Source organism: Mauremys reevesii, linkage group 6, assembly GCF_016161935.1.
Source record: "Mauremys reevesii isolate NIE-2019 linkage group 6, ASM1616193v1, whole genome shotgun sequence".
Taxonomy (NCBI): domain Eukaryota; kingdom Metazoa; phylum Chordata; order Testudines; family Geoemydidae; genus Mauremys; species Mauremys reevesii.
In genome coordinates this window covers 12916817-12937288 of record NC_052628.1, presented here as the reverse complement: position 1 = coordinate 12937288, position 20472 = coordinate 12916817, and the positions used below count along the sequence as shown (strand labels likewise).

Genomic DNA, 20472 nt, shown 5'->3' with positions numbered 1-20472 from the left:
GAAGCCTGACTTTGGGTATGATTCCAGCCAAGAATTTGTCCCAAACTCATCCGACAGCAGGGACCAGTCCCTCTGACTGGACCCTCACAGAAGAAGTGTTAGGTTCACTACCTTTACAGAGACAGTCAATCACTCCAACCTGTTAGCTTTCTAGAAGCACACACTTCTCTGAACTTGTATAGCACTGATGATTTATAATGAAAGCAAACCAAGTTTATTAGCAAAAGAACATGGATTAAGTGATACCAAATAAAAGGGATAAAGATTACGGAAGCTTGGTTTGTACGCCAAATCGGAAAAGTGCACCTTCGACTAGCCCATCATTGAATTTTTGGAGTACATCATTTCACCAGAGTGAATCCAGATGGATCCACAAACTTTACTGTATCAGAGGGGTAGCCGTGTTAGTCTGGATCTGTAAAAAGCAATAAAGAGTCTGACGAAGTAGGTATTCACCCACGAAAGCTTATGCTCCAATACATCTGTTAGTCTATAAGGTGCCACAGGACTCTTCGGTGCTTTTTACAGACTTTACTGTGGAGCTCCCAGCATCTGACGGCCAAACATTTGTGGACTTCCTGATCCTCCTCCCCAGCAACCAGCTACGCTCTGCTGAGACTACCGCCCACCACCTACTGCACAATGTGGTATGGCGCCATGGGTTTACCGACCACATAATCTTTGACCAAGGCTCACAGTCCACTTCTTGCTTCTGGCATGAAGCATTTAGGCTAGGGGTGGGCAAACTCAGCCTGCGGGCTACGTCCGCCCAGTCAGACCTTTTAATCTGGCCCTCAAGCTGCTGCCAGGGAGTGGGGTCAGGGGCTTGCCCCACTCTGCCCGCCCGGCACTCCAGCCAGAGTGCGGGAGCCGGGTAAGAGGCTTGCCCCGCTCCACCCGCCCAGTGCTCCCCAGCCTCCAACTCACAATTCCTGGATGAGCACCATCTTCCCTCATGCAGAGTCACACCGCACAGGTGCGACCAGCACTGCTTATCCAGACTTCACCACGCTGTTTCTGGGATTGGAACCCTGCCCCTATGCACCCAATCCCCGAAGTGCCAGCCTCTGCCCAGAACTGGCCAATGATCAAGGCCAGATACATTGCAGGATACTGCCCCTAATTGTGTCCAATTAGGAACCACAACCTCCTTCATCAACCAATCTCTGAGGCACAGTTCCTCCAAGAGACTTGCCTTATTCCTCATCAGCCAATCACCGCAGCCTGGACCTTCCCAGTCTCCTATAGCCCCACCCTTGAGACTCTTGAAATCGTCCAGGGGCCATACCCATCCCAGCTAGGGTGCCTCTGCTTCTGGCGTATATTACATTCTCAAAACTACAATACCCGCACGAGGAAATAAGGAAACAGATCAACAGAGCCGACGTGTACCCAGAAGCCTCCTACTACAAGACAAACCCAAGAAAGAAACCAACAGAACTCCACTGGCCATCACATACAGTCCCCAGCTCAAACCCCTCCAACGCATCATCAGGGATCTACAACCCATCCTGGACAATGATCCCACACTTTCACAGGCCTTGGGTGGCAGGCCAGTCCGCGCCCACAGACAACCTGCCAACCTGAAGCATATTCTCACCAGTAACTGCACACTATACCATAGTAACGCTAACTCAGGAACTAATCCATGCAACAAACCTAGATGCCAACTCTGCCCACATATCTACATCAGCGACACCATCACAGGACCTAACCAGATCAGCCACACCATCACCGGTTCATTCACCTGCACATCCACCAATGTAATATACGCCATCATATGCCAGCAATGCCCCTCTGCTATGTACATCGGCCAAACCGGACAGTCCCTACGGAAAAGGATAAATGGACACAAATCAGATATTAGGAATGGCAATATACAAAAACCTGTAGGAGAACGCTTCAACCTCCCTGGACACACAATAGCAGATTTAAAGGTAGCCATCCTGCAGCAAAAAAACTTCAGGACCAGACTTCAAAGAGAAACTGCTGAGCTCCAGTTCATTTGCAAATTTGACACCATCAGCTCAGGATTAAACAAAGACTGTGAATGGCTTGCCAACTACAAAAGCAGTTTCTCCTCCCTTGGTTTTCACACCTCAACTGCTAGAAGAGGGCCTCATCCTCCCTGATTGAACTAACCTCGTTATCTCTAGCCTGCTTCTTGCTTGCATATAAATACCTGCTGCTGGATATTTCCACTACTTGCATCCGACGAAGTGGGTATTCACCCATGAAAGCTCATGCTCCAATACGTCTGTTAGGGCTGGTCTACACTACGGGGGGAAATCGATCTAAGATACGCAACTTCAGCTACGTTAATAACGTAGCTGAAGTCGAAGTATCTTAGACTGAATTACCTACCGTCCTCACGGCGCGGGATCGACATCCGCGGCTCCCCATGTCGACTCTGCTACCGCCGTTCAGGTTGGTGGAGTTCCGGAGTCGACAGGAGCTCATTCGGGGATCGATATATCGCGTCTAGATGAGACGCGATATATCGATCCCCGAGAAATCAATTGCTACCCGCCAATACGGCAGGTAGTGAAGACGTACCCTTAGTCTATAAGGTGCCACAGGATTCTTTGCTGCTTTTACAGATCCAGACTAACATGGCAACCCCTCTGATGCAAAATATTTACATACATAATCACTCAGTTGCAGCCAGGTCGGCTCCAGGGTTTTTACCACCCCAAGCAAAGGGGGAGTGGGGGAAGCCGCAATCGGCGCCTGCTCCACCACGCCACTTTCTTCTTCGGCGGCAATTCAGCAGCCGGTCCTTCCCTCCAAGAGGAACCGAGGGACCCGACGCCGAATTGCCGCCGAAGAGCCCGACATGCCACCCCTTCCCCTTGGCCGCCCCAAGCACCTGCTTGCTGAGCTGGTGCCTGGAGCCGGCCCTGGTTGCAGCTACTTCTGTGTGGAGGACCAGCACACAGCATATAGCATAATGCACACGAGCGAGAGGGGAAAGTTCAGCAAAGACATTCACTTTTTTTTTCTGATGCGAAGTGTCACAAGGTCTTCAATGCCCAAACAGACCAAATATGCCCTCAGTTTTTAAGATCTTACTCGAAAAAAACTGTAGGGAATGTATCTTAGAAAGAAGAGGTTGGCCAACCTGGCTAGGATTTGAACCTGGGGCTACAGGAAGATCAGATATTTCTAAACCCAGACTCAAGCAACTAAGTTAGTAGCACCAGTTTACACTAAAGTTTGGAAGGCATCTAAATGTGAACAGTATAACTTTGGCTCCCATTTGGTTAAAAAATAAAAATTATGATATTTAACATCAATATATAATATTTTGAACAAATGATCCTATTTAGTATTTTTTGCATGCAGTGAAATCTGTCCTAAAGAATCACCCAAGGTCTAGTAGAGTTTGATCTTTAAGGACATAATTTCAAAGATGGGCACTTGCTGCTGTGTATAAACAACAGCATGTCCAAACGCCACTTATGCACATACAAATCTGGTATGAATAGCTAAACAAATGAATAGCTAGACTCCTAACTGGACATTGTGTGAACAGAAGTGGTATTTACTAGGGCTTTCGATTAACTTCAGTTAACTCACACGATTAATTTAAAAAAAAATTAATCATGATTAATCGCACTGTTAAACAATAGAATACAAATTGAAGTTTATTAAATATTTTTGGATGTTTTTCTACATTTTCAAATATATCTATTTCAATTACTACACAGAATACAAAGTGTACAGTGCTCACTTTACATTATTTTTATTACAAATATGTGCACTATAAAAATGATAAAAGAAATACTATTTTCCAATTCACCTCATACAAGTACTGGAGTGTAATCTCTTTATCATGAAATTGCACCTTACAAATTTAGATTTTTTTTGTTACATAACTGCACTCAAAAACAAAACAATGCAAAACTTCATGCTGCGGCTATTGTTCCAGTGGACATGCTTCCATGCTGATGATGCTTATTAAAAAAAAAATAATGCGTTAATTAAACTTGTGACTGAACTCCTTGAGGGAGAATTGTATGTCTCCTGCTCTGTGCTTTACCCGCATTCTGCCATATATTTCATGTTATAACAGTCTCGGATGATGATCCAGCACAGGTTGTTCATTTTAAGAACACTTTCACTGCAAATTTGACAAAATGCAAAGATACCAATGTGAACTTTCTAAAGATAGCTACAGCACTCAACCCAAGATTTAAGAATCTGAAGTGCCTTCCAAAATCTAAGAGGGACAAGCTGTGGTGCATGCTTTCAGAAGTCTTAAAACAGCAACACCCCAATGCAGAAACTACAGAACCCGAACCATCAAAAAATAAAATCAACCTTCTGCTGGTGGCATCTGACTCAGATGATGAAAATGAACATGAGTCGGTCTGCACTGCTTTGGATTGTTATGGAGCATAACCCATCATCGATGCATGTCCTCTGAAATGGTGGTTGAAGCATGAAGGGACATGAGACTCTTTAGCACATCTGGCACATAAATACCTTGCGACGCCAGCTACAACAGTACCATGCAAATACCTGTTCTCCCTTTCAGGTGACACTGTAAACAAAAAGCGGGCAGCATTATCTCCTGCAAAGGTAAACAAACTTGTTTGTCTGAGCAATTGGCTGAACAAGAAGTAGGACTGAGTGGACTTGTAGGCTCTAAGGTTTTAGACTGTTTTATTTTTGAATGTAGGGTTTTTTTGTACACAATTCTATATTTGTAAGTTCAACTTTCATGATAAAGAGATTGCATTAAAGTACTTGTATTTGTTGAATTGAAAAATATTATTTCTTTTGTTTTTTTACAGTGCAAATATTTGTAATAAAAAAATAAATAAAAAGTAAGCACTCTACACTTTGTATTCTGTTGTAATTGAAATCAATATCTTTGAAAATGTAGAAAACTTCCAAAATATTTAAATAAATGGTATCCTATTATTGTTTAACAGCACAATTAATCGTGATTAATTTTTTAAATCGCTTGACAACCCTAGTATTTCCACATAGAAATTAGGTTTGTGTAGAGGTTAATCTTTGAAATCAGGCACAAAATTCGAACCAATTGTATACAAAACCTGGGGATATGTGAAAGTATTCACTTAAAATGGGGCTGCATATTAGAGATGATTCTCAGGGCAGGTTTCACTGTATAACATTTACCATAAATAAAATGCCAGTGCTACGATGCCTTAGGGACCAATCCTCTCCCCTGTTCCTTAAAAGGCAAAAGGACAGGATAAACTCAGGACTTCTAGCACATTATCACATTGTTCCCCCAAGAGGTGGGCCCTGTGGCAGAATGGATCCGGAAGAGGAAGTGTGCAGCCAAACTGGTAGTGAATAGTTCTGCAGGAGATAAACCCACAAATCCTTGACCTATCCACGACAGAACCCGCCCTTGTGTCCTTTAGTGCCACAGCACTAATTTCTGCTGTATCTGTCCATCTGGAGCTCACAGACAAGCCACAGAGTTACCACTGTTCATAACTACTTTAACATTTTAAGTCCCAAAGGACATAAAAAAAGAATATGTATGTAGAAGGATAGTTCCCCTTTGTCTCCATTGTCTCCTAGAACTGTGCTCTATCTTGGCAACCATAGAAAGAAGAAAGGTACCAAAATGTAGTTTGGGAGGTTGAACATAGTGCATAGCCAGTCTTCCTCTCCTTGGTCAGATTAGAATTATTCTGCTCCCCCTCTGTGCTTTGCAGTATAGAGGGTACCATATGCCTGTAGCAGGAAGAGAGCCTGAGACATAAGCCCTTTTATCTGGGCTAAGGTAGTGGTCAAAGCTTTGCTAATATAAAGCAAAGTCAGCAAGGCTGTAAAAACAGGAGTCAGGCTCTGCCTGCATACACACTCACAGAGCCTGGCAAGAACAGGGCTGGTATTGCAAAAAAACCACACATTCCTAAGAAAGGCTAGGCACAGCACACTCAAACAAACATTCCAGAAGGATGGCGCCAGAACACCCCAATACCAAGTATGGTACAAACACCCCCCCCCCAAAAAATAAAAGGAACACACTCTTAAAGATGAGGTCAGGATGACAGTATAATGGATAGAGATGTTTTGATCAAACCAACATGTACAAAGTAATGAGTGGTAACTAACCACGTCAGAGGGGCAATATAGAACTTGTTTGTACTGGTATATAAAACTGAGTCTCAGAGGGAGTGTCTTTGGCCTGCGGAGGGGGCAATGGAAAGTCCCACCATTCACTGAGCTGCATCCATTGTCACAGGCATACATGAGCTAGTGTAACTGTAGACATTGATCCGGGGAGCTAAGACCATGCTTCGCCAACAAACTTGGCTGGGTGCCTTTGTACCTTAATGGATCTTGTGGTCATTGGGCAGTTCGCTCAAGATCTGCCATGCCAGCTACCTGCACAGAGCAGGGATGCCACACAAAGAGAGAACACACACGCAGCCAAACATCTAACAACAATGCCATTCACCTTCTGACTTACGTATTTGAGATAATATAGTTAGTTACTTCATTTTAAAGCTGGTGACTATCCCTTTGTTTGTTCCAAAAGGCTATTTATTTATCTGAAGAAAAACTGAGAGGCGAGGCAGGGGGTCATCACAGCTATCATACTCTTTTCCCTTGGAAGTTTGATTTAAGTGCAGAGCCATCTAGTGGAAAAGAGGGGAAAAAATTTACAGGAAATTTTCCCAGGATTTGAAAATGTACTTTTCTCATTTTACTTAAGTGATGGAGTATACGCTTAATTTCAGATTTCTAAAGGGAGAACTATGAGGAGTTCAAGAAAGAGGTATTAAAATTTGCAATCCGAGCTCTAACATGCCCTACTTCTGTTGCCTTGGGAAAGTTACAACTCCCTCTGCCTTAGTTTCTCTGTCCTTAATACAAGTACAATAATAATTTCCTATCTCCAAGTGGCATTGTGAAAATTAATACTTTGAGGATGAAAAGTGCAGATATTATTAAGCTCTAGTCTGGGGTAATTTGCTTGTACAACCACAACTGTATTGGCAGGGATGCTGAAAGAGAAGATGATTAACTTTGTGGCATGTTCTCAGCAAATTAAAACAAAACTTGGCACAGGTGGGATGAGAGAGTCTCTCAAAGACAGTGTTTTGAAAATAATCTTAAAATTGGGACCCTTTTACAATTCATCCTAGAATACTTGTCTCTCTGTAATTACAGCTTGAGGGGTAGGAAAGGGGTTGGAGTTATTACTACTGGAGATGATTGTGGTGCTCCCTTATATCCATTAGCCCAATTGATAGAGCACTTACACAGGCTGTAGGAGACTCAGGTTCAAATCCCCACTCTATCTGACCCCAGGGCTCCCACGTCCCAGGAGAGTGCCTTAACCACAGAGCTGTAGGGTATTCTGGGGGGATTTGTCCCAGTCTCTCCTGTTGAAGTGGTTCCACTTGATATAAACATTTAAATAGTCACTGAGCCAGAGACAGCATGAATGACTCTACAACCTAGTGGTTAGCACATTCACACTGGAGACCTAAGATCCCTTCCCATTCCAGTGGCGGCGCCACCTCCTCCACTGTATCTTGTGCGGGGCCCGATCTGGTAGGCATGCTCTAAGGCTGTTTAGGTCACTGTTGCTCCCATTGTTGATAGCGACGGTAGGCCTTTTTGCCAAAAATTCCCCCATGAAGAAGCCTCCTAAAAAATGAAAGGTTAGTTTCGATTCCATTCATTGTTTGTCATCTGGTGAAACTGACACAAAGTGTGCCACTTGTGATAATTAATATTGTGGTGTAGAAACCTGTCCACTGAGAACTCAACTAAGGGCTTCTCTACACAAACAATTAATTTAGCAAGCTGGATTGTGAATCTACCCAGCACGAGCCTGCTGTGGAGCAACCGCCCACGTGCACCCTCCTGAGGCACATTAATGTTCTCTGACCTAGTCCCATTTCAATAATGAATAGATCAAGGCACATGAATGAACTACTAATGCATGTCAGCAGGGTCCTCAGAGGCAGTCCACAACAGGCCTTTGAGGGGTGGATTCACCCCCCAGCTTCCCACAAAACTAAATGTCTGTGTAGACAAGCCCTAAGACTACCGAATCATCTCACATAGGGCACCAATGAGCCAATCAGATGATAGCAACTTTCATTCACAATCAACCAAGATCGGATCGGAACCAAAAATACAGAAATGCAAGCCTCTGATCCCGATCCTGTGATGTGCTGATGAGTCACGCTGAAGTCAAGAGGAGTTGAAGCCAATGAAAACCGTACAGGATGGATTTTCTATTGCATAACAAATCTAGTGAACCACTCAGTCAGCCCGCCCAGTCTATTCCATACAAGCAGACAGCCTGAAAGCAAACTTTGACAAACTACTATCACACCAGGGACTTCAGCTCTGGTTAGCAAGGAAGTGGTAAATCTTATACATGTGTGATAGAAAAGGAGCACTTACAAGTAAAAAGTTATTTAAAATTCAGTTTAGCTTTATAGTGATTTAGCCTTGCTGTTTAATTAGTACGGTATTTAGAATGGCATGTTGTTTATAGTCATTGGTATTTCAATAGAGGTTTAAGTGTTTAAAGTTTAATAAGCTCCTATTCTTAGAAGAACCAAAAATGTGCGTAATTACATTTTCAATTACTATAGAGAATTTTTTTGGTCCATGCAATTAATAAAAGCTTAAGGCATTTAAACATGATCTTGTTTTAAAAGCTAAATAGTTGAGCACTTCACTAATTAGCTCCAACACTTAGTTTTTTTTCTAAATTAACAGAATAAAAATGTCATGTATTCATTTCTTTGTGGCTGATAAAGACACATGAGTTTGTAAACCAGTTTAATTTTAAAACTGAACTGTTCCCATATTTAATTCCAAATCTTTTTTTAAAAAAAGGTACAGGTTATGGTCAAATTAGTTTCTTGTGTAGCTCCACTAATTTCAGGGACTTCAGTGTAACTCCACATACACTGGGGATTAATTTAACTAGAATTCTTAATTATTATTTGATCCTAATTTTCTACATTATAATGTATATTACAAATAAAAATTAAAAGTACTAGTTGCGAAGTACTTCACTCAAAAGACAGAAAGTGCCAGATATACATTTGCCCTTGCCACTTTAATTCTGGGCCTGTGTGCATGAATCCTATGCACTGAATAAGGCAAGGGTCTGGCAGAAAAAAATAGTAAGTGATCTTGTAATTACAGATTGTATCATAATACATATACACGAAGAACCTGAATTAAAGTCGCATGGACAACCATAAACCTGACATTTCCTAACTTTCTAGTCCTTGACTTTTTAAATAAGACAATCTAAATAACTTTATTGTACCAGTCTAAAAAAACCCAGGAAATTACATACAAATAAAGGAAAAGGGTAAAAAACAATTACATTATGTAACAACCCCCGATCATGTATCAGCAGGGTGCGATCCAGAAACTTTAGGATTGTAGCACAACCTCAACCACTTGAGCTATAGGCCTTGCTAAGGCAGCGGTCCCTAAGTGTGCCCCCCTAGGGGAGTATGGAGGAACATTTGGGGGGCACAATGGGGCCTGGACCAGCCCCTATGTGGAGCAGGGAAGGAGCGCCACTCAGCATTGCTCTGCCCCCAGCTCTGCTCCATCCCCGCCCCCAGCCACAGCTCTGGCCCCGGCCTCAGCCCCCAGCTCTACTCCTGGCCATGGCACCCATCTGTGGCTCCAGCCCCCACTCGTGGTCCTGTGCTCTCAGCCCCACAACTATGGCCCCAGCTCTCAACCACAGCTCGGTGGGGGGGTGGGGGGTGCAGACCAGTTAAGGCGGGGGTGTGGCCGTAAAAGTTTGGGGTTCACTGAGCTAAGGCCAGGGTACGTCTACGCTGAAGCTGGTGGTATAATTTCCAGCTCAGGTAGAGGTACATATGCTAGTTTTGATCAAGCTAGAGCACTAAAAATGGCAGCCTTGCTGTGAACAAGCTGCTTGATTATTTACCGAGGACTAGACTGTACCTAGCTGGCTATCCCATGTCACCGCCTATTCTACTGCAGCTATACTGCTACTTTTAGCACTCTACTTTGATGAAAGCTAGCTCATGTACATCTACCGGCGATGGAAATTACATCTCCAGCTGCAGGATACCTTTCATTAGCTAGTAGCAGGACAAAGCTGTTATCCCAGAGGGAGGACAGGCCACTAAGGACATCCTTGCCTGGCTCCTTTTCTGTTCTCTCCCTTCAGCAGTAAGGGAATCCTACCCCAATCAGTGCCTCAAGGGAGGGGCTTGGGCCAGTTCTCTCCCCTCCCCTACCTTCAGGAATTATGAGAGCTTCTGCCCCATCTGGTGCCCTCAGAGGTGTCCAGTTCTGGGTGGCACATTTCAGGAAATGTGGATAAATTGGAGAAAGTCCAGGCAAGAGCAACAAAAATGATTAAAGGTCTAGAAAACATGTCCTACGGGGCAAGATTGAAAAAAATGGGTTTGTTTAGTGTGGAGAAGAGAAGACTGAGAGGGGATATGATAACAATTTTCAAGTACATAATCAGTTGTTACAAGGAGGAGGGAGAAAAATGGTTCTTCTTAATCTCTGAGGATAGGACAAGAAGCAATAGGCTTACATTGCAGCAAGGGCAGTTTAGGTTGGACATTAGGAACAACTTCCTATCAGAGTGGTTAAGCACTGGAATAAATTGCCTAGAGAGGTTATGGAAGCTCCATCATTGGGGATTTTTAAGAGGTTGGACAAACACCTGCCAGGGATGGATAATACCTAGTCCTGCCATGAGTGCAGGGGACTGGACTAGATGGCCTCCCGAGGGCCCTCCCAGTTCTATGATTCGAAAGCTAGAGATCGGTGCCCCTGGAATTTTCAAAAACTCCCATGGTCCCTCCCCCTGTTGTGTCCTGGGTGGGCGGGGTAGGATGGCGGGCCCCCCCCTCCATTTGTCTGCGGGGGGGGAGTGATCAAAGGGTCTCTGCTTTAGCAGGAGGGTGGAGTCCCACAGGTGCAGGGAGAGAGGGGATTTCCCCCATGCATGGTCAGTGAGACCAGACACCGCCCACGCCTCAGGACTGAGGAGACTCCCCTTTACTGAGGGTGCCGGGTCTCTGCTCCGCCCCGCCAGAAACGGGCAATCCGCAGCGAGGAGCCCAGACCGCCCCGCGCCTGCGCACTGGCTGAGGCCTCCTCCTGCCGGCACGACGGTCTCTCTTGCCCATGCGCGGTAATGGCGCCTCCGGCCGCCCGGTCTCCATGGTAACGGAGAAGCGCAGCGGCCTCCCTGTAGCACTCACCGCCTCCTTGGCCTGGTGGGTGGTCTTCAGCGTCTGGTAGGAAAGCTCCATGGGTGCGGGCTATGCGGGGAGAGGCCCACCTCGCTCACGGCACGGGCGGGGGGAGTATAACCCGCTCGGGGACGCGGGACAGCCACCCCACCGCGCCTCATCCGCACACCGCACAGGGGGAGGGTCTGTCTGGAGATCTGACTAATCAGCGGGCGCGGTCCGCAGCCCGAACCCGTCAGAGCACCGGGAGGTGGGGGAGCGATGTTGAGAACTGTCCAATCAAAAGATGGGACTACTTGACAAACTGGCCAACCGTCATATAGGGAGGCAGAGCCCGCCTGTAAAACTGACCAATCACCACATAAGGCAGTGGCGAGGGCCGGTTTTTAACTACTGAGGAAGTGAGCAGGTGGTTGCGTGCTGTGAACGTGAGGCGCGGAAGGTCCCCGCCGCGCCGCCTGGCCGGCTACCCCCTGCTCCGACTCGCCCCCTTTGCCACGTTTTAACCCCCGTCAAAGCAGTGCGCAGCGCCTCACGGGTATAAGGGCCGGGTGAAGGGCAGTGGCGTCAGCAGGTGCACTGAGCATGCGCAATGCGCCGTGAGTCGCGCGTTACCCCGCAGAGTAGTATCCGACCTACGCTACACCGGCCGCTGCTGCTGGCGCGGGGCAGGACCCGGCGACCCGCCCCTCGGAGAGTTTGGAAAGCACCCAGTGCGCCCTGCCCGGAAAAAAGTAACCCGCCAGTTCCCTTCCTCGCCGGGCGCCTTCCGACTGGCCTGGGGCACCGGTCTGAGTGTGTGTGTGTGTGTCCACCCCCCGCCGTTAGCTTTGTGCCCGGCCCTACCCTGCCGTTAGTTCCATGCCCGGCCCCACGTCATGGCACATGCTGAGCAGTGTAGGACCCCTGTCAACATGTTCCCACCCTGCCTTTAGCTCCCCTTGTGGCAGGGCATGTTCTGATGGCTATGGAACACCTCTCAGGAGGTGCTCACCTCACGTTTTCATCCTCTGTCCGTAGCAGGGGATATTCAGAAGCATATGGGGCACCTCTCAGAACATGCCTACCCTTACAAACCACCACTTGCACCTGATAAACCAGCTGTTGTTTGCTATCTGAGGGGGTGTGGAGCCAGAGAGATTAGTGGGTCAGGGAGGTATTTCTGATGGGAGGTAATATGGGGGATGCGGCTGAGGCAGGTAGGAGTGGGGCAGAGGATAATATGAGGGACATAAATGGGGGGGAGTGTGCCCCAATAGATGATACCTAGGGGGCACAGGAGCTGAATTGGTTTAGGACAGTGCAAATACGGATGACATGTAGTTATCCAAAGATAATTGACCCTGGTGGGTGTGGATGCACTGAACCAATTGAATTTAAAACAAGTTCAATACAACTGGTGGCTTAATTAAAAATGTTTCAGGTCACTAGCATAGACAAGGCCCTAATGGTAAAGCCAATCCTAAATTTCTAGTTTGCATCAGATAAGATTGCTGCTTGGTAGTTGAAAATCAAAATCACTATTTATAGAAAGTCCTGGAGTTCTACTCACTGAATGAAGATTCTGAAACAATGACAGGTATTTCTAACAACTTTTGAAAAAGGAATCTTCAGAATACATTGTAGCTATAACTATACTGAAAGCTATAGGTAAGATTGCAAAATGGTTTCAATTATGCCATTTCCATTAGATTCTGAAAAGTTTTCCTTTTGGGATGAAACTGCTCATATTTGGCCTCAGGCTAAGGGTTGGTTTTGTTTGTTCAGTAAGAGGTAAAAACTATATTCTCTTCCCTTTAAAAAAACATGAATCGTTTTTTTTTATTATTAGCCAGAGCTACAGCAAAACCTGCTATAGTATGAAAAATTGCATGTATATAATAGTACCTATTGAATAGTGCCTTGGTTTGAAAGACAATGTTTGTTTGAAAAATAATAAGATACCATATAGGTAGGGTGACCAGATGTCCCGATTTTATAGGGACAGTCCCGATTTTTGGGTCTTTTTCTTATATAGGCTCCTATTACCTCCCACTCCCATCCTGATTTTTCACACTTGCTGTCTGGTCACCCTACTAAGAAGAAATGGGCATTTAAGGCTGGCTTGTTGATTTTAACAGTGCCTGAGCAGGCCTGTTTGCTTCTTTGTAATATCACTTTTGTATATTTTTCTCTCCATCCAGCTGGACAGATGTAGGGCTGATAATAGGATTAAACTATGCAAGATTGCGAATAGACTAAGTGGTTTCAAACCCCCTCTCCCCTCAAAAAACAAACCTTGACAACTGGGATAGGAAAAATTTCAGGACTGAAAGTACCGGTATTGTGGCTTTAGCAATCTTTTTGGTGTGTAACCATACCGCTACAAATTCTGATTTTTTTTTAAAGGCCCTGATCCTTTAAGCACATGAATAGTCCCATTTACTCTAATGGAACTGTAGGGTTACTTAAAGGAAAGCACACATGTAAATATTTACAGGATTGTGGCATCTATTTCTTTCTCCTTCCATCATGAGAATAGGAGTCCCAGTGAAAATTAATATATTGCTGTCCCTTTAATTCAGCCTAGCAGAAAATATCTCCAATCAAGCAAACATGGGAACTCAACATGTTCTCTCATTTCACACTAATGGGATGTGAGCCTGGAAGCATAATTGGAATCCCATGAATACTAACATTATACATAGGAATTTCTCTTTAAGAATGATGAAAATAAAAAACCCAAGCACAGCAGGTAAAAGGTAACAAACTTACTCTGCTGCAACATTAAGGTTGTAAAGTTGAACTCAATACAGAAGTTAACATTAATGTGGTCCACATTGCACACCATGTATGTTTTATTGTCTAAGTCTAGTCAATAGATATGCATTAAACTACACACTTAGCAGGAATGAAAATACACTGCAGTGTAACTGAATTAATATTCCTGGAGGAACGTTAACTTCTATATTTCCTTATTTTGAATGTGAGCTCTGAAGCCATAACCATTACTTTGCATTAAAATATTTTTTGCATTTAATATAGTTTGCTCAATATATGTTTTAGATATGGTATTAAAACTAAGGATATCCCTCCTAACTCACCAAGTAAAAGGCTGTTTGTAAAGAAGCCAAAGCTAACGAGTGGTGTTTTGTAATTGGCGTATTGATCATGTCATCTCTACGCATGCAGGTTAAAATGCCATCTTATAAATGTTGTTCCTTTAATGGTCAAAAATGGACTGCCACTAGAGCTATTTCCTATCCATTTGGTCCCCAGCAGGTGTATTTACTTGGTGCAGAGACCATGCATCTTGGTGTGCCTCACTGGGAAAAATGTGCGACTCTCTCTTCAGGGTGGCCACCAGTATGACCAAATCAGCTATCTTAGTCTGAGCAGCAGTCTGGCCGTCCTGCTTAGAATGCAAAGCAGTAATGATCTATCACACCCTGTGCAGCTCATTTCATATGCACAGTCCACGTGCCCCAGTGAAGCAGTGAGCCTCTACATGCTGCCTTTATAACCCCTTTATCTGCCACACCATGGCCTTGTTCTGGTTCACCAAGACCTCGATGCATTCCCAGGGATTTTACTCCTGAGAGTCCTGGCCACCACCATCCGGATTAGGCATGGGATCTGCTGGCTTACCAGATCCTCCTTAGGGGCAACATGGGACAAGCACAAATGGGTGGCTGTGGAACTGCTCTAGTGACAGTATTGAGAGATGCCATTAGACAGATTTAGTCCTGGGGTGTCAGAGCCTTCCTCTGATGACAGGTATCTGCATCGCTGCTTGTGGATAGTGATAGCTGGTTGGGTGGCGGGAGCAGGTTGTCTGGTGTGGTGTTTGGCATACTTCTAAGGAAGCTCAATGGTCAGGGGGTGGGGATTGGGTGATGGCTGCAAGAGAGTAAACATACTTTGCTAAGTCTGTGCTTGATTTCAGTGGTGCGAGATCAGCCCCAACACCTAGTGGTTCAGGATCCATGGACCCATGCAGTAATGACATATGGCATTACATACAGCTAGGACTATCCTTAGGCTGCTTTCCTGGGATGGGAGAAGGGGGCATGCCCTGGGGTACTGGACAGTATATTGCAATAGTGGGCAGTGGGACATACAACGGGTGCATCCATGGCCTGGAAACTGGGTTGATGTGACTGCTCCCCATTAAAGTGCATTGCACTCTCCTACTCACTATGGGCTGCTGTCAATATTTACATCTTGCACATGCCCAGTGGGTCACAGTACTAGCTCTCCCTCCCCATGAAAGACATCACAGGCCTAGTGGAGCTAGCCACTTGTAGGTATTTTGGCAGCTGGTTGCTCTGGCCCTTGGGAGTTAGGCACCGATGCACTTTTGAAAATCCCACCCAGAGTCTACCTGCATCTTTAGGTGCTTAAATACCTTTTGAAAATCTGGTCCTTACTCTCTGATGGAAGGAAGAGCCATGAATAAATCATTCACAAAAAACTCTGCGGACTCACACACGTACATAGCAAGTGAGGCTATTTCCTATGCTGTAAAGTGTTTATAAAAGCTCAGACCCCTACCTTGCAACTGGTTCTGCATGAGCAAATCCTACAGGCTCAGGGTTGCAGTGGGCAATCAGGTAATCCAGGCCCTAAATCTAGGGTGTGTAGAGAGGAAAAACATACCAAACAATGTAATAGAGATATTTTAATTAAATTAATAATGGTCAGTTAAACAATTGTATTTCTTGACATTAAATAGTCTCTTGTTTTGTTTATAACCAGTACTTTGGAGCACTGTGCTAGTGTATTGAGAGTAGGAAAGTAAAACAGGCCACACTTCTTTGCCAAAGCCAATCAAAGGACAAAAAGTAAGTAGTGAATAGTAAATTTAGATTGTTTCATTTTAAGCTGTTACTATTAGTACTATAACCAAGGAAGCATTACTTTAACCTGATAACATGCCTTTAGAACTATATGGATTTTTATCAGCTGGTACAACAGATAGAGGGTTGAGTTATACTGCTGCCTTCCATTTCTAAGCTTTGTTGTGCCAATCATCAGGGCTACAGGTTATTCCAGGAATAAGACATAATGGGTGTCTTTCTAACAAAAAATAATTTTTCTTCAGCTATAGATAACAGAAGAATAAAGCTTATAACAGGCAGAGCACAAACTGAAACTATAGACAGTAGGCCTGATTCTCCACCAGGCTTTACCTTGGGTAGTTGTTAACACCTGTGTAAAGAGGATGTTAAATGCTACTAAATTAGAATTCTCTCACTTTCATTGGTGCTAATATGTTCCACTCTCTTTGCACAAGTGTAACAAGACAATGAATCTGACTCGACTTGCAGCTTAAAGGTTAAACATCTGTATGGTTAAACATAGTGAACCCCATTCAGCCTGTACTTGTTTCAGCTGCAAAACACAGCCTGTCCCTGCTGTTAGTTTGTATTCATTATCCATATAACTGTGATCAGTAAGGCTAGAGAACACAGGAATTTGTTGGGGTGTAATGCTAATAAGCCTAATTTGTTAGATTGCTATGAGCAGCTGTGGGGTTTCTAACTGCCTAGCCCAGGGCTTAAACCCTAGCTTGCAGGCACCACCTAGGCTTTACTCGTGCTATCAATATTTTATTAGGTAACAAAGCCATGGGAGAGTCAGTATTCACTAGCATGCATGGCAAATGGCCTTGAAAATATTATTATTAAGCTAATGATGTATTTCTCTATTAACAAGCCTATCCCTATGAGAGGAGAGAGCACCCTAGTTCTAGAGGCTTAACTCCCCAGTTTGAGCAGTGTTTGTATAGAAAACCCTGCAGTTCTGGCTTCCTCTTAGTAAGAGGTACTGAGGGGCTGCTTTGCTGATGGCTACTTCACAGCAAGGCACAGTGTCTGCTCCACAGATAGCTGTCTCCTCATCTTGCTCTGTGCCTTTAACTACAAAACAAGAGAGGACAGAAGTAGGAAGTGTGGGAGATGCTCCTGGGCCAGGGGCCTTCAAGAGGCTGAGGAGAAGGAGGAGGTGGAAGAAGCTGCCAAGAAAAGTCACAGTTGAGGTAAGCATGTTTAAAGCTTAGATGAGGGGTTGGACTGGGAGGGGTGGGGCTGAAGTCCTAGTAGGCTGCTGGGGGTGGCAAAGGCTCAGGGTGGCTGAATACCTGGGGGTGATGGCTAGGGAATGCCTTTGTATGTGGGGACACTGAAAGGCTGGGGCTTATCTATATGCGCAAGGGATAGGTTGAAATTCTTTGGGGATGCTGAAGGGCTGATGCACCAGGAAGGGGGAGAACCCCCCAGAAGTAGAAAATTGAAAGACAGCCCTGGGGTAGGAAGAGAATGGGGCAAGACCTTGAGTGCAAGGAAGAATGTGACTGGATGGGTTCCCCAAGAAGGTGGGGAGCAGGAAATGAGAAGCAGGGGAAGGGAAAAGGGGAGACTGGGAGGAAGACCCTGGAGGGGGAAGAACACTTGTGAAAAGAAGAGAGTGGGACCTGGGGAGGGAAAGAACATTGCAGGAGATGGTAAGTGGGGAGGTCTGTGAAGAGAGGGAATAGAAAGGGCTGGGGAGGAAGACTGGAGAACAGAGGTGAGAGGGAGGAAGGGTTGAAAGGAAGAGTTAACAAGCGGGAAATGAAGCCAAAAGAAAAGTAGGAGACAGCAGACTGGAAAGAAAGGTAGACTAACTTTATTTCTTATTGTCTTATAACATGTTAGATGTCAAAACATTCCAAACACAGTCTGCTTGCTTATATAGCTCACCTGACATTGGGAAATGCGATTCTATAGGTTGCTGGGTCGATAGATGTGGCTGTGAATTGGAAGAGGATAGAGAAGCCTGGCGTTCCTCTGTGTGAGGGAGAAAATATTTTGCTTTGATGTCTTCAATTCTGTCTTGAATATGTTTGTTTCCATATGCAGCTGAAGGGAAAAATATGAGGTGCATTGCAGGGGATGGGAGGGTCTAACATAAGAATGGCCACACTCAGTGAGGTCAGTTGTCCATCTATCCCAATATGCTGCACTCTGACAGTAACCAGTGCCCGATGCTTCAGAGGGACTGAACAGAACAGGGCAATTATCAAGTGATCCTTTCCCTCTCATTCAGTTCCAGCTTCTGGCAGTCTGAGGTTTAGGGACACCTAGAGCATGGGATTGCATCCCTGACTATTTTGGCTAATAGTCACTGATGGACCTAACCTCCATGAATAAGGTCTGGTTTGGTTGGTTGGGCTGCATGATGTGTGTGTAATGGTCTAACTGAACCTAACTTTTTGAACTAGCAACTTATTCTAGTACAGAATTTCAGATGCTACATGGGTTTATTTAGTTCACTATCTTGAATTTTTGAGTCAGATTACGGTAGGCTGTGCAGAAGGGATGGGACAAGGGCACCCAGGAGCCTTCCTTCCCCTAGGCTAGCCACAATGGGCTTGTCTTTGCTTAAATAAATAAATGACTAAATCAGGTTGTGTTATGACAATCTTGAAGAGTTGTGGCAACTAACATTGTTAAACATGAGTTTACAGTCAGTAGACGGGGCAAGTTATCCCTAATCGTGATTAAACCTTGATGGAACCATGAGGTCTATCTGCAACCAGCTGACATGATGCTAAACACAAAGGTCCCTGTCTGAACTGACTGCAAATTCGTGTTTAATACTGAATTAATGTGACTCCTCAAGGTTATAACATGAAGCAATCTTCTAGAGTTGTTGATACCAATGTGACTAGAGAGTATAAATGCTGTGTATGGCATAGGACTACCAGCCTCCCCAAAAGATCAAGGGTGGTGCAATGTTTGCAGTCTTCAATGGTCAGCTGATTGGACTTGAGTGGGGATTTGCATGTTGTCCTCTGTCCCAGGGCAGTGGAATTCTCGCTTCAGTATGCACTTCCAGGGCCGGCTCTAGACCCCAGTGTGACAAGCCGGGAGGGCGGCAGGCGGCTCCGGTGGACCTCCTGCAGACGTGCCTGCGGAAGGTCCGCTGGTCCTGCAGCTCCGGTGGAGCATCCGCAGGCATGCCTGCGGGAGGTCCACCGGAGCCGCCTGCCGCCCTCCCGGCGGCATGCCGCCCCAAGTGCGCGCTTGGCGCGCTGGGGTCTAGAGCCGGCCCTGCCGCCAGAGCGCCCCCCACGGCGTGCCGCCCTGCTTGGGGCGGCGCAATTGCTAGAGTCGCCCCTGTGCACTTCCCCAGAAGAGTTAGCCAGAATTCTTCCTGACCGCACTTGTTGCAGCATGGCCTGCTGCACAGGCTCTGGCTAACTCATATAGTCTAGAGCCCTTTGTTTTGAAATGTTTTAAAAACATTTTGTATATTTGTTACAAGCTTAAAATAAAAGTGGCCCTTCTTGCTGACTGCAGGAAACTGGAATTTCAAAACCTTCTGGGTCAGGAAGCCTAAAGCTTTCCTTTTTTAATGTCCCTCTGTGTCTTCTCAGTCTCGCTACTTGAGCTGATCTGGTTGCTTGCCTGTTTGTTGGCTCCATTCTTGCCTTTTAATAAATCAGTTTGATTTAACAGCAACATTGCCAACAAAACTGAATATTGTGACTAGGCAATTACTGTAACTAGATAATTATCTCTGGCTGCTTTTGAAAATATGTATTTCAGTTGCACCTCAGTGTTTGTTTTGCTGTAAATGTCTCAGCATTTCCTTTGCAGCAGGAGATCCATTATTCTGTTTCAAAGTTTACTGCCGATGACATTTTTTCTTCATTTTTTATTAATAAAGTGTATCTCTATCACTTCTGTTGTGATGAGACTTATCTGATAGTAAATGGATAAAACTGAGAGCAATGAAATTTATGGAATAATTCCAATATATATAGATATTGCACTTTAACGTGTTTGGACTTATGATAGCTATGCTACATTCCCTCACATTAATAAAATAACATCTCTTCATATAAACAAAAATTCAATAGTTGGAGCACACGCTTCTGTCCAAAAGAATAATAAATACTGCTGTTAAGGCGCTGGACAGGGATTCAGGAGATCTGGATTATAATATCTGCTCTGCCTCAGACTTCCTCTTTGATGTTGGACAAGTTACTTAATTTCTTTGCTTCCATTGCCCTTCTGTAAAATAGGCTAGTACGTCAATAGATACTACAGTGCTGGAGAGGTCAGAGGTAAGACTAAAAATAAAGCCTTAGATAAAATATGGATAAATGCATTCTACACCCATATGTTGTAAGACTTGTTAGAAATTAAGGGTTTCTTTGGTAAATATTTGACAGTTGTGGTGGCTGAAATCCTCTATCCACAGAACAGGT

The 20472-nt window shown here is 44.8% G+C and overlaps 2 protein-coding genes and 1 long non-coding RNA gene across 14 annotated transcripts in view; 1 reads left to right on the top strand and 2 right to left on the bottom strand.

The window, feature by feature from the left end:
- Positions 1-11759, bottom strand: part of KATNAL2 (katanin catalytic subunit A1 like 2) — a 50717-nt gene extending 38958 nt beyond the window's left edge. For 2 of the 7 annotated variants that reach the window (XM_039544294.1, XM_039544291.1), the window contains exon 1: positions 11244-11753. In XM_039544294.1, the coding sequence (XP_039400228.1) occupies positions 11244-11294 (51 nt within the window). In that variant the 5' untranslated portion in view covers positions 11295-11753. Of the gene's footprint in view, positions 1-11243 lie in introns of all 7 variants that reach the window. The other 5 variants (XM_039544295.1, XM_039544296.1, XM_039544293.1 and 2 more) reach the window with 5 other exon arrangements.
- Positions 11760-12763: 1004 nt separating this feature from the next.
- PIAS2 (protein inhibitor of activated STAT 2) overlaps positions 12764-20472 on the top strand; it is a 54798-nt gene continuing 47089 nt past the window's right edge. The window contains exons 1-4 of one of the 6 annotated variants that reach the window (XM_039544288.1): positions 12764-12813; positions 13799-13975; positions 15972-16057; positions 17077-17253. Coding sequence is in view for 2 of the 6 variants with exons in the window: in XM_039544286.1 (XP_039400220.1) it covers positions 17062-17253 (192 nt within the window). In the remaining 4 variants the exon portion in view is untranslated. Of the gene's footprint in view, positions 12814-13798; positions 13976-15971; positions 16058-16695; positions 17254-20472 lie in introns of those variants that run through there. The other 5 variants (XR_005600335.1, XM_039544286.1, XR_005600334.1 and 2 more) reach the window with 5 other exon arrangements.
- Positions 14684-16417, bottom strand: LOC120407928. Its single transcript, XR_005600336.1, has 3 exons — positions 16406-16417; positions 15768-15844; positions 14684-15113 (listed from the first exon to the last, which is right to left on the bottom strand). It is a non-coding gene; the product is annotated as an uncharacterized LOC120407928 (long non-coding RNA).